This window comes from Hippoglossus stenolepis, chromosome 2, assembly GCF_022539355.2.
Source record: "Hippoglossus stenolepis isolate QCI-W04-F060 chromosome 2, HSTE1.2, whole genome shotgun sequence".
NCBI classification, from domain to species: Eukaryota; Metazoa; Chordata; class Actinopteri; order Pleuronectiformes; family Pleuronectidae; genus Hippoglossus; species Hippoglossus stenolepis.
In genome coordinates, this window is record NC_061484.1 from 20,597,003 (window position 1) to 20,611,534 (window position 14,532).

The following is a 14,532-nucleotide window of genomic DNA, read 5'->3' on the forward strand; positions in this document are numbered from 1 at the left end:
CACCTGTTAAATTCTAATGCTCAGGTTGTTAAGGCAGATTTGATTTTAATTTTAAATGTTTTGGTGGAAGTTACCATTGGAGGTGATCAAAGTGCTGATCGCTACGGGAGCACAGGGGAGAGACGCAGCGCTCATTTGAATATAGACCAGAGCGACGGCTTTGAACACCCCTCCCGCAGTGGTTTGGAGGGGGGAATAAAAGTGGAGGGTGGGTGAGAGGAATAACACCCATTGTGTGTATACTTCATGCTGTGCACAAAGATTGAATGTCGGTTCTCTCCTGTCTCATGCCAAGTTAATTCTTTACAGGAAGCTTAATGAGACCTTACAACGGCTTTAACATACATGAACAATGTTGGTGAACCGAACTGTTCTTCCTGCCTGTTAAAATGAACAATGCTGTGTGTGGGGTTATATATATATATTTTTTTTGCAGTCTCTTACCTCCTGTATCAACAGACCTCACAACCTCACAGTCTACATTAAATTCAGAAATTGATGTTGGTTTGTTTTTTAGATGAATAGATAAATAGATAAATAGATAGTGAAGATAAATACTTAATTGACCCTGAGGGAAATTTAGGCATCTAAAGAAAAGCAGCACACATATATAAACATAAAAAAAAGATTTAGTCTTAAAAATATAAGTGTATGTGTATATATATATATATATAAACTTAAAAATCAAACAAGAATTGAACTTCCAGTGTAGTAGCTTACTGACCACGGAAAAACATAATCACATGTAGGTCTTAATTAATAGTCATTTTATATTATTGATTTAAACTGCTGATTGTTTTTATGATTCATCATTTAGTGTATACAATTTAATTAAAAAGGGAAATGCTCACCGTCTTTTTTAAATTCTAAACAACTAACAACTTTGTCTGTGTGTGTTTGCACTAAACAGCATGTGATACAGTCTGAACAAACTGCCAGGTTTGAGAGGTTTGGGTTGCCAGGTTGGGTGGTGACATTACACTTTATAGGCAGGGAAGATCCCTCATTAGTGGACAAAAAAACACAACCTCGACTGCTCATTTAATCATTTATGACTCTTTCCCTAACTGCATGATTGTATTTCTAATAGTTGGGTGTTTGGCTACTGTCAGAGCTGTGCTGTGATTAAAGACCAACATTAGAAACCGTAGCTGACCTCAGGCTTTCTGGAAGCTTCACCACTGTAAATGAGTGGTAAGTTGTTAATTGTGTGGGCAGTCATTCAAAGCCCCGGTTACTTTCTCATCATCACTGGAAAGGGAAAATTAGGCTTGTTTGTTCTCTCCAGAAAAGTTTAATACAAATTTCTGTGAAAGACGCCACTTTGTCTCTTAAATGTTTACTGAAACTTAATCTATAATAGTTTGTTTTATCACAGCAGAGATTTCGACATTATGTAATGATGGCTTCATTCCATTTTGCTGCTTTAGGCACAGGGTTTATATTATTTTTTGTTCTGACTCACTGTGACACTTTCATGACTTACAAGGACTCTTGATTAGAAAAGAGACAATAATGTTGTAAGTAACATCTGTGCGGTATCTCTTCTTTGAAGGTGACTTATTTCCACACGATCAATTACTCTCACTCTCACTATGACCTCTTACTATGCCCAGCTACCCCACCCACTGTGCCGCTCCCTAAAGAATTGTACACACGTATCATCACCTTACTTTGAAAATAGCATTAAATTGAAATTTGTAGCACATGATGCACACAATCTTTATTACAAATAAAAGTTCTTCAAACGATTATTACCTTAAGCACAAAAGCAACATTTCCCCAGAGGACCAAGCTTTTTTTTCAAGTAAATTGATTGAAGCCTTTTTTTGTGCATCTCCCTCAGCTTGTCGAGATGGTTTCAGCTTCTCCCTTGTTATTTATGTTACCAACATAAACACTTTTAGATGTATAATTAAAGTGCACAAATACACCCACCGTTTTGCCGGGTCACATTTGGCTTAGGTGAGACGTTTCTTTTGATCATCATCATCATTAATATCAACCGTCAAGTGAAAACGAGGACACCATAATGCTGCAAAGGAAAACGGAAATTAATTTTCAAATAAGCAAACAGGCAAAGTTTCCTCTTGTTAGTTTTTTTTAAAAGCTCAACTTTTTAGTGGCTGTGACCTTTGAATGGCAGAAGGATAAAGGAAATATAAGTAGAAAGAAGCATGTATATAATATTTCCTGTGCGTGTACTTAAAGTCTTCTCCGCTATTATTCACAACAACATTTATGAAAAGCTTTTATCAGATATTTTTGAGCTGTTTTCTCTTCGATCTTATTTTGACTCTGAACATTTGTGTTTCCATCGGGAATGCCTCTCCGTCAGCTCGACTGTCAGGACCTCTCTAAAAGCATGTTAAAATGCCTTGCAACCTGCTACTTGCATTTAAATACACCTCTTCACCTCAGGTACATCAGTAAACCTCATTATTTGAAAACATTATACGTTATAAATGAATAAAAAAAATGCTTGAAAATGAAGAGTCAAATTTTGTCAAATTAAAAATGCTACTTTTGTCATCCACTCATCTTGTGTATGCTGTGTGTGTGTGTGTGTGTGTGTGTGTGTGTGTGTGTGTGTGTGTGTGTGTGTGTGTGTGTGTGTGTGTGTGTGTGTGTGTGTGTGTGTGTGTGTGTGTGTGTGTGTGTGTGTGTGTTATTAGTAAATAGTGTTGTCAACATTAGTTTGTGTGTGAGTGTGTGTATTTGGACCCGGGCCATGTCCAGGGCCAGGAACATACTAATGACATGGACTCCAGTGGTGTGTTTTACCAGCTCAACTGCTCTCATTAGATGAGAACCTCTGCGTAGTGCAGCTCGCCTCATTAATGAAGCACAGCCATGTGCCGCTGCAGATACACGCACTCACTCGTTCAAGCACACACACCCGGGTCAAACAGACTGTGTGGGAGGACGCAGGGCTCACATACACACATGCGTGCGCACGCACATGCACATACTCTGCATCCTACTCCCTTTGCACTGTCCTTCTATGAAGTCCCTCTCCACTGCGCTACCAGTTAACACACACGCTCATACATATATGCACACACATTTTTTGAAGAATCATCATCTTGAATACAAAGTGCACTTGGCCTGTTGGAGGGGGGGGTGCACCTCCTCACTTCTCAAGCCTATCAGATCACTTTCACAAACCCTGTCCCTCTGCAGATGTGTGCAAATGTGATTGTGTAAGTATGTATTTTGGTGTGTGTGTGTGTGTGTGTGTGTGTGTGTGTGTGTGTGTGTTTGAGGGGCCCCTCCTGATTATAGCTGCTCCATAATTAACAGTGATCAGATTTGTTTTGTGGCATAAATGGTGCATGTGTAGAACATTAGGCCTGGCAAGTCTCATTTCACATTCAGCTCAAGGGCTCGGCAGCAGACGGGTCACGAGCTTCAGGGAGCACAATCACCAGCCTCGCTCCATATGGTCCTGCCTGCCGCATCCTCACCAGCAAGGGCCGCGAGTGCCAGACAAGTTCCCCCAAGAACCTAATCGTGTTCAGTAATTACCAAGACTGGTTTTTCTCTTTTTCCCTCCTTCCCTCCCCCAGCTCCCCCATATCTCTTGCTCTTTTTTCACAGCACCCGCATGCTCTTTTCTTCTCTTTCAATCTGCCGCGCTCTCCCTGTCTGTTGCATTTACCAAGCTGCTTGTAATATGTTTATGGTTTCCCTTTTACACCTTTTCTGCAGTTTTCCTGTTTTTTTGCTGGATGAAAATTTAGGATGGGGATGAGAGAGATTGCGAGAGAAAAATAACTCAGACACTCCCACTTCGGTTAATTTCTAAATTGCTTTATGTGGCTGATGCCGAAAAACCCAGCCCGTCCTCCTGACTGCCTGGAAATTATAAATAATTGTAACAGATGCGCCAATATGGCCGGCCTCCAATAAACGAGGCCCCAGATAATTTGACCAACCCCGTTTGACAGGCCAATTTAATAAAACATGAACAAAATCTTCCTCACTAATAATTTATCATCCCCTCTCCTCCCCTTTGGTTAAAGTTGATTACCCTGGCAGTTAACAAGGTCACGCCCAGATGCCAGGTTTCTGATAATGCAATCAGAACTTGTTGGAAAAAAGGTGATGACATCCTGTGCGGTTTTCCTCACTACCTGGCCTCCCGGTACAGCACAGTTGTGAATGCCTCTATTTGTCAAAAGGCTTCAATTTGATGTGTTGGGTAGAAACGCACTTGATAGCAGCAGGTGAGGTTGTTTTTTTTCATCTCCAAGTGTTTCACACCTTTATATCAAGGATTTAAGAAAAGAAAGGTGTAAATGTGCAGTGAGGTGATGGAGTCAAGATGTATGTGGGTGCGTGTTAACATCAAGATAGAGACATTAAATAAGTTTAACATAAAATGTGTCATCTTACTTTTGAGTGAATGCGTCTTTAAAGCTAAACATACCCTGTCCCTTAAAACGACCAAGTCCCTGCAAAGATCATGAAGGAACTGTTGAAGTGTAAAGATTGAATGTCACATATGGGTGACATGGACATTACAAAATCCATACTTGCAGGGATTTATTATAAGAATGTGTACATCAGCACGTGCTTCTCCCTGTGTGGGCCCTCTGCTGTATCCCTGGTCCTCTTCAGTTTGTTTGGGGTTGTCCCTGCTGTGTGCTGAGGTGTGCAGATGCTGCAAGACCCTGCTAATAGACACTGATAAATAGATGGGCCCTGATAACACACAACCCACTAACACTAACCCACAATGTGGTTGGTGGTAGATGTGCTGCCCCACCTCTACAAGACACATCTGTTTGTTGACTTCAGTTTAAGGAAATGTAACTTAGACATCCAGTATGCAAGGTGCCCTCCGCTCAACCAAACACTTTGACACTGTAGATTGTTTTGTTGCATTGGTCCAGAGCTCATAACATTGTATTATGGACCATTAAGATTGTATCAGTACCAAACAATCTCTCTGCCTCTCCTATAGATTACACCATGTATACTATCATTTGTAATCATACAACAGAAAAAACTTGTCTTTTTCTTTGATTTCACAAAAATTATAATTCCTGTTTTGTTTTATGTAATAGATTGAAAAAAAAAGAAAATTGTGTTAACTTCACCTCGCCTAACCACAATTTGTATTTGAACAATTTTATCCGAATTATCAGTATTCTTTCTTAGGTTTGGCAATATTAAGAATAATTTAACTTACCAATACATTGTGTTCCACACACTTATTTAATAAGTATTTTAAGTGAGTACATTTCTTCTATTTTGCTTCCTGCGTATTTGGTTTTGTATGATGATCCACAACCAGTTTATAACTCTTCTTCATTGGGTAAACACCAGTCAAAGATATTTTGACATGTCACAATGATGTATCATTACTTACTATTAAGTCCTAAACCAAATGAAAACTTTATCCTCTTGAGTCTGTTCAGTCATTCTCACATGTTAAGACATGCAACTTGTATACATGTTGTTGTCAATGCAGCTAGTTGTCTTGCATGTGCTTACTGTAACTTTGGATTCAGACATTGTTGCGAAACTTATCACTCTCCCTTTCTTTTGTTCTCACATCTTTTTGTGTTTCCCTCCTTACAGGCAGTCGTGTCAGAGCAGGCTCATGCCGTAGCTCAGAGGCGTAGCCCCTCTGACCAGAGCTCCAACCGAGGCGCAGATCCCAGGCCAGAGGACAAGAGCCTACAACGCAGATCCACCAGCTCCCTAAAAAGACATCAGGTAGATTAGCGCACACACAACTACTAATTATGTCAAAGACAGCATGTGGGGCTAACATGCCCACGCTTATCCATTACTACTTTGCTACGATTAGATCAAAGCTACAAAGAGGGGCTATGAAGGAAATGATCTGTAGAGAATCATGTGATATATCAGACCCTGGCTTTGCCAACCTTTGTCCTGAACTCCACAACACACACACATGCCCCTCATACTGTGACCAGGCCGGCGTGTGCTGCTGGTTTCACGCATGCCTTGGGCTCAGGCACTGGCTAATTTACCGCTTCAGCAGTACATTATGAACAAAAAAGAAGCTTTTGATCTTCTCAGTATTCCACTCATAAGTTTGGCAGGTTAGTTTCTAGATGGCCTCACTCACTGTAAAACTGGCCTGAAGACACATTGTTTGATTAATAGCACTGTCCTCATTATAGCTCCAGTAGACGTGCTTCTATTAGGCCGTTTATATATGTGATGTAATTATTTTTTACAGAATATAAAAACTAATGCATAGAAATAGATAAATTGTATTAATTTAAATTGATGTGATTCCCTTTCTTGTAGGCACTGCTATGTTTGCCTTACGACACGCACATATACACTATCTGGCTGTTGATAACACATATTTTTTATCCTGGTGTCGATAGTTTTACCTCACAGTGGGATTGTAATTGATTTATATGTAATACATTTTTCATAGCTTATTGCACTGAATAATAACATTAATCATAATGGGATTTATAAAAGTGTAAACCAGTGTCTTTAATGCAGAGTGCCTGTGCTGTCCTTTTCAAGTGGAAACTAAACTTAACTTGATCTCAAAGGTCTAAGAAACTAAGACACCAGTACAGTCACTTTTCTGGAATTCAGCATTTTGAACTTTTTCATCACCCTGTCTGTGCATATAAAATGAGGAGGCTCACTCATCCTTCTTCTCATTACTTGTGCTCAGCATGGTGCACTGTTTTAGTGAAAAGTCTTTAAATGAGTACGTCCCTGTCCCATCTTGACAGGCTTCACAAGATGTGATATTGTAGTTTTCCCCCCCTGACCACACACACATCTGTTGCATACGTACTTTACATTTACAAATTACAATTTTATGCTGCCGCATGATCATATGGCAGGAGCTTGGCCAGAGTAGAGCCCACAGAGATTTAATCAAAATTGCACATTTTAATATATCCGGCTGACATGTAGTAATATATCCTATATATCTACCTCATTGGCTGTTGATCTCCCCAAACAAATTGGTGTGAACAGCTTCTACTACAGTATGTCACCAAGGGGGTGTTTACAGTAAGTGTTGCTAACTTAGTGCCTTTGTCACTTCATTTACCAACTTTTCATATACCTTTACCTTTAACAACATTTTTAACAACGTCAAGTCGAAACTTGCTTTCATAGAAACAGGTGAACGTTTTGAGCAGTTGTCGCTGTTAGCTTCTCGATGTCCAAGTATGATGATGCTCCAAAGAAGCCATAAACCTGCTGCGCTTCATTACACTCTATTCAAACAATAATACCAAACTGCAAGGTCAAAAGCTGATGAAACGAGCCCTCTGTGCTTCCTATTGCTGCCACCTAGGGCACAATTTGCAGCTCTTTCAGTAAGTGCCCTTAAGTGATGTGATTATTGGCTGAGGTGACGAGCAGTCACAGTGGTGCACGACTCGGAGTTTGTTACACACTGGAGGTGTTAATCAGGTGCTGTGTTTTTGTCATTAAACGAATGTCTCTGGATTCGAGTGACGAAAGTTCACTTTGAACTGGGAAACCTGATTTCAAAGAATTAATAAAAGTTAATTAATCTATAAATGATTCATGGAAAGTTAAGTCTATAAATCAGGGCTCCAGAGTGCGACCAAAATCTGTGAAGTGCGACTAAAAACTTTCCTCGGCCGCTTCCTCATTTCATCTAAAATTACCAAGTAGGAGGTTTTCTTCAGTTTACAGCTTTAGTTCTCTCAGAATTTATTTCATATCCAGTCAAAATTGGTAAAGGACAATGAAATATCCTGAACTGAATCGATATCGAATCTGAAATCGAATCGAGACCTTGTTTGTTTGTACCTCGTTTTTTACCAAGAACATTCAGTTCTCAGGTTACTGGCTCTTTAAAGTATCTGTATCTGTATCTGTTGGTCTTTAGAATTCTTTTGCTCCTTTTAACATTTTTGTATGTGCAACACATTTGATGTACATTTGCTTTGTGTGAGCTAGTGTGTGTGTGTGTGTGTGTGTGTGTGTCAGTCTATGTTTGTCTATCTACAGTAGGTATGTATCCTTCTTGTCCTGTGCTCGTGTGCATGTGTACAACATTCCTCTTCATCTGAGAACCCGAACAAGTTCAGCTTTGAGAGCTCCAGACACACACATGACACGCTCCTGCAATCATAAAGAGGCCCATTGATGACAGTGACCCCTCTCTCTCTGGGAGATGGAGGGAGAGAGGGTGGAGGAGAGGTGAAAGGAGGAGGGAGGCAGTCGAAGAAATGTTTCTTCTTTGCTGCACAACCAGTGACACTGACCCCTCAGTAAATAAGAGTTTTACTCTGGCATACATACAGACTCTGTTTAGATACCGGCCTCTCCCATCACTGCCCTCTGCTCCTCCATCTGCATTGCACTGTCATGTTTACAGAGTCATTACAGGGTGTGATGCGCAGGTCAGGTCATGGCCGCCAACCAGCTGCCGAGCTGAGGTAGACAGCGGGCACATCTCTCTTTGCCTTTTGTTCTCTTCTTTTTATCTTTCGGTCCTGTCTCGTGGAACATTACCAACAATGTCACAACATAGAGCTTCCCACACAAACAGAAGGCACTCATGTGTTTTCTGGACTGCACACAGCCGTGCAACTGGACCAGAGAGAACATCTGCAGCAAATCTCCATCATTTGTCAGTGTCACCATGTCATCTTCACCTGTACCCCTTCAGACAAACACACACAGTTTCTCTGCTCTGGTTCTCACCTAGATAGGAGGCGTGATTTAAGAATATTCAGCTCATTATTGAGTAACAATAATCTCCACTAAATGTTTTTCTACCTGGAAAACCTATTTAGAACTTCTTCAATAAGTCATACTTCATAGTTGGTCATCTTTACTTTAATTCCTGGACATTGATTTGCTTTGGATTCCCTTTTTGGCCCCTGTGCTTCCCCCATGTACACACAAGCTAAGCCAGTTGGCCTTACACTCTTCAGGAATATGCAGATCAATCTGCTAATTAGTTACATAGAGTCATTAAGGCTGAGTTAGAACACATGGTTGGCACACACGCAGGCGTGAAAGCAGAACTGGGCATCAGGTCACTGGAGTCAACTGTAGCCCCAGGGCACATTCCCAAACACAGGAACATGTCAGTTTTTGTACAAATGATTTTTACAAATATGCAGGTTGTAGTGATAAAACTAGACTGTTGTCATTAATGACATAAATATGTTCTTACTGTTGTAATATTTTTGGAATGTAAAAATGTTCTGCCTTTGCTATTAAATGTACAGTATTTTCATCGTTACTCTTGTTTTGCTCTGCAGGATTTAGCAGTTACCTGTATGCGTTTCACGTCACCATTTTATAACAATACTTGATCGTGAGTTCATTTGTACGCATGCGCGTCGACAGTAGGCCCTCTAGACATGATTTCTGCCACCATTGTCAGATACATGGAGCACTGGGACCTGTATTATTAAAATACACTTGCCATTACCTCCAGCAACCACAGTTGTTGTCAAATCAAGCAGTGCGGAAGTCTGTAGTTTTATAACTTTAATAGACAACAAATATTATAATAGCCACCAGAACACACTTTTAAAGGGAGGGGCTAGTATTGATTGACCATCCTATCGTAAACTTTTTCCCTACACCTCCTCCTCCTGGACTCCTCTTTCGCTCCTGCCCAAGGACTGCTGTGTATTTAGTCGTATTGCATATTTTAGCCTGCCATCTGGTCAGCCCTGCCTGGCACCACAGGGGGCCTCCCATCCTCTCATATTCATATTCCACTAGCATATTGTTCCCACTGCTTTTCTACAGCGTGGTCCCAGCACTTCTCGACTTATTTCCACCGAAGAGGCTGGCTAGCAAACTGCACTCCCCCCTCCTAATCGGCACCTCTTCCAGTTGTCCTATCAAGTGTAACCTGGAGGCCCCTAGTAGAGCAATTAGAGCGGCCTCCCTGCCCACCTCTTGTAATGAAGCCCAGCACATTCTGGAATCTATAGCCCCTTTAGTCTCCCCTAATGGGACATCATTATTGTCAAAGAAACAATGTAAATGGAAATGAACATACTCATTAGCCAGTCGCAGGGAGAAACCTTTGCAGCTCTCAGCTTGCAACTCCCGCTCCCGCTCCCAAGCGCGCACACACACTAACACACACACACACACACACACACACACACACACACACACACACACACACACACACACACACACACACACACACACACACACACACACACACACACACACACACACACACACACACACACACACACACACAAAGTTAGCCTCCCCCTTTCGGCTTCTGCAGACTGCTGCTCCAGCTTGCTTTATTCCTCTGGTAGCATGTTTGTTTGAATGTGCATATGTGTGTACTGAAGAAGGCAATGTGCATGTTTTCCTCAAGGTGAGGGGGAAATGGAATGAACTGGTTACTCCATTATTGGCATTCACTCATGGTTTCTACTGAAGGTAATTGTTGTGTGCACAAGTTCTCACCCAACTGCTCCTTTGCTCACCTGTCCCAGAGTGCACCTGTGCAGCGGTCCAGGTCTCTGTCCCCAGCCAGCAGTGCTGACTTGGATAGTGGGAGGAGAGGAAGAGCAGAACACAGGGTTCAAGACCTTGAGGAGCTGCTGCAACTGAAGGTAACTAGTTGCTAAAATAGATTAATTCCTTTTCTTTTGTCTACATTAATCTGTTTATCCCTCACTCTTCTTTGAGGTTAATGTCTTTAATTTCATTCAGCCCAAATCAGCTTCTTTGCCTTTTCTGTCTCGATCTTCTCTCTCAGTTTTCCATACATGCCAGTGGCTGGTGACTGCCATTGAATTTGAAATACTCAAAGATATAGTTTGCTGAATGGCACAGCAGTGTCCAGCTGATAAGCTGATAGTTTGGAGCAGCATATGGGTCTAATGGAGCCGCTTATTCCTGTGGCCACTATCTCACATATGATTGCTGCTATCAACGGCTGGGTTGTAATCAGTCTGCAGCACTTCAACAGTCGTGGTCTCCAAAGGGCTCAATTCCTCTACTGCTGTCACTGCCTCCTCCGTGACCTTCCTTTACAGTGTCTTATACTCACACACACACACACACACACACACACACACACACACACACACACACACACACACACACACACACACACACACACACACACACAAGTCTTTCTGTAGTTATGAGGAGACTCATTGACAGTGAATTCGCAAGCCCCTTACCTTAACCACTAAACCTAAATACTTAACCCTGACCTAAACTCAATTCTAAACATAACCGTAAAACCAAGTTCAAACCCTTAAACAGTATTTGTGAGGATAGACTTAAATGTCAAAATGTCCTGACAATGGCGTCAACCCTAAATTTGTCCACACAACCATAGAAGACATGTTTGCACAGTTATCACTGTTTGGACATTGACCTCTGTTCAAGGTTGCCATCCTAACACAAACCCTACCCCATAACCAATTTATATGTAACCCTAACCTTCACCTTACCTCCATTCACACCTTACCTCTAACCCTAACTCATCAGGACCAGTCTTTGGTCCCCATGAGTTGTCGTTGGTTCCAACAAGGTTAACAAAAAGATTCATACACACACACACACACACACAAACAGAGTGCGTAGGCAGTGAAGCAGCAGGAGACGAGCTATTCCGGTGAAAATGGATGCAGCAGGTCCTCTTTTTTTTTTATACCTTAAACGAATAATCTTTATTAGCCTTTTAACCTTCACATGCTCTATGACGTCTGTCCATGTGTTTTTGTTTTCTCTCTCACACTCCCTGCAAGAAAAATACACCAATTTGTCCTTTCTCCTCCAATGTTTCTATTAAGGTCTCAAAATGTGACCTTCTCTCTCTTATTTTATGTCTTTAGATTATGTTTTTCACGGCCATTGTCTTATTTTGTTCGGCCTTCCCCCTAAAGCTTGTTGCCAGTCTTTATCCTTTCCATTTTTAGACTGACCACTGAGGGAGTGATTATGCAGAGGTCATCATCCTTTGAACATAGTCCCAGGAACACATTAGGCATAATTTTCTTGTCAGATCTGAAGTGTGTGAATTACATCACTAGCAGACACCTAGTCAGATGGTAATGCTCAATAGATTCAGATGACACGCTTGACTGTCTTAGTTAATGGTGCCATTTAGGTGTCTGCCAGTTGAGGGGCATTTAGTAAAGGTATGCACAGGAGAAATCCTGATTGCCAACTCACATCTTTGACCACATTAACAAGGGCATTAGTTCAGAGTATTATTTGGGGGTTATGCCTTTTGCTTGGATCTGGCATTGAGCAACATGCCCTCCACCAGCTGCAGTTAAGACCTCACCTCCAGCCACTTGCAGTACAGTATTTCACTCTGTCCAGTCCATTGTTCTTCACTTGATCCAATCCAATTCTTTCCAATAGAATGCCTTTCAAATTGGGTACACCAACCATTGACACGTTGACCTCAGCAGCAAGCAGCAGACAGACAAACAAACAATTCTCATAATAATGGCCTCTTCCCCCCCCCCCCTTCCGCACACTTTCAAGTAAACAGTAGCTGTTGCTGTGTAATTATTTTTCAGCTTGAGAACGTCCACAGATGTGTATGCTGGCTGAGTAGGGGGGTGTATTGATCTGTGGGCAAGGGTCTGTGGCCTGATGACCAGAGCTGAGCTGCCCAGGGGAAGATCTATAAGGGGCCTGGGAAGCCATGATGTGGCTAATGCCCTGCCACTTGCTCCATCCAGCCCCTCCATCAGTCAGCCCGAACTCTTCCTTGTCCTCCCCCAGCTCCTAGCACCACCAGTTAACACTGCCCCGGACTGGCCCCTTTCATTAGAGCCTTCTTTTTGAGAGGTTGGGGGCTGCTTGAAGGGGCCGAGGATGTCTTGCAGATGTCCTCTGTGAATAATCTGCACTAGGGAAAATCCATACTTGTCACATTGGCAGTGTGAACATGTATCAGTGTGCGCACTCCCGTTGTGGGTCCGGTGCCTGTTTGTGTGCTGTCTCTGTTCTCTTTGTCCTTGTTAATAATAACAGGGCTGAGGGCTCGCATTTCCCTCTCTGCAGGGCAGCCGTGTCATATCAGCAGTAAACAAGCTCCTTCCCTTCAGAAAGCACTCGACAACTCTCCCTAGCCCTGGCCACTCAAGCAGAAACCTGTCCTGCGCTCTTCCTTTCACTTTCCATTTTGCTGCGCTTTTTCACTTTCTTCTCTTTATAATTTCACTGTTCTCTCTCTTTTTTCCCTCCTATATTTTCTTCAGCTGCCTCGCTCTCTTCCCTTGCTCTCCTTCCACCTCTGTTTGTCCTGCCTGTTGAAAGTGTTTTCTCCATCGCCCTCGCTGTTAAGGTCAGTGTGATGGGGAGGAGGGGTGCCCCTGACAAGAAAAATCTATATGTTGTCTTCTCTTACTCCTTCTTTAAAGCAGGAGCCCAATCTCGCTGTGTTTTAATAGCTGTCAACAACAGTGGCAGCAGCACACCCTCTGCTACAACCCCCACCAACACAACAAATGCTGGTCATCAGTTGGTTACTCCAGTGAGCGAGTTTCTTTGCTGGCTCAAGTGTGTGTGTGTGCGTGCGCGTGCATGTGTGCCTTCTTGGTGTTCTGTGACTCGTCATTTTAATGTCATCCTTTAATGATGTCTCAGTTGCCCAGTGAGAGTAGAAGCACTTGTCAAGGAGGGAGGAGAAAATGATCTGAACCTGCTGGTTTTTGTCAGGCAGAGGTGTTTCAGCTGCAGACAAGTTTAAATATGTAGGGACATTGAGGGGCTTTCCATAGTTTCACTGCCACACTGCTGTGCCAGTATACATGAAGCTGACTCTCTTCTTCATTTAACTTATCTTTCATTCGATGTGTACGACTTTTGAAAAACAAAACTAATCTTGTCACTGTGCCTTACAGATGGAGGAGAATGAAGAGCTGAGGAGGGCTCACGATAAACGACGAGAACGTCTGTGTCTGATTCAAGCCAACTACAAGAGCATCAGAGACCAGCTGAAAGAGATGGAAAAATCCCATGGCTTGTGAGTGCACTGTTTAATTTCTAGCAACAAACTCCCATCTCACAACACATACGTCACAAAATACATCTCAATGGACTTGTTGGTGAACCCACCGAAGATCCTGAAAATGTGACCTGCGTACATAAAGTTTCTTGCAGCAGCAATGTGCAAGAGACATTTCAAAGCACATAACTCACCATGCCTTATGTTAGAAGCCCTTGAGAAATAATACAACCCCCTAAAACCGCTCACAAATAGCCTCAGAATAGTCTTAGGGCCTCATTGCTCCCCACGTGTTGTCTGACAAGACCTAAGTGCTGGATTTGGGGAAAATAGGCGGAATTCCGCTCTTTGCCTTTGAAAAGCTCAGAGGTTTTTAAGCCTGGTCAACTTGGGCTGTTTTGTGCCAAGTGAGTGTGTGTTCTTCTGCGTCTCTTCTCCCTTAGTGTTCATTAGGATGTGAGAACCAGTGGTTGGAGGTGTCTGGTCCTGCGGTGCAAGGTGTTTGAGAAGGCCTGTGAAGGGAGGAGGGAGGAGGAGGAGGAGGAGAAGAAGGAGGAGGGCCA

At 42.4% G+C, this 14,532-nt stretch overlaps 1 protein-coding gene across 1 annotated transcript in view; it reads left to right on the plus strand.

Annotated features, from left to right (window-relative positions):
- Positions 1-14,532, plus strand: part of cntln (centlein, centrosomal protein) — an 82,860-nt gene that overhangs the window by 17,390 nt on the left and 50,938 nt on the right. The window contains exons 10-12 of the mRNA XM_035184126.2: positions 5,590-5,727; positions 10,482-10,601; positions 13,866-13,987. Coding sequence (XP_035040017.2) covers positions 5,590-5,727; positions 10,482-10,601; positions 13,866-13,987 — 380 coding nt within the window. The remainder of the gene's footprint in view (positions 1-5,589; positions 5,728-10,481; positions 10,602-13,865; positions 13,988-14,532) is intronic.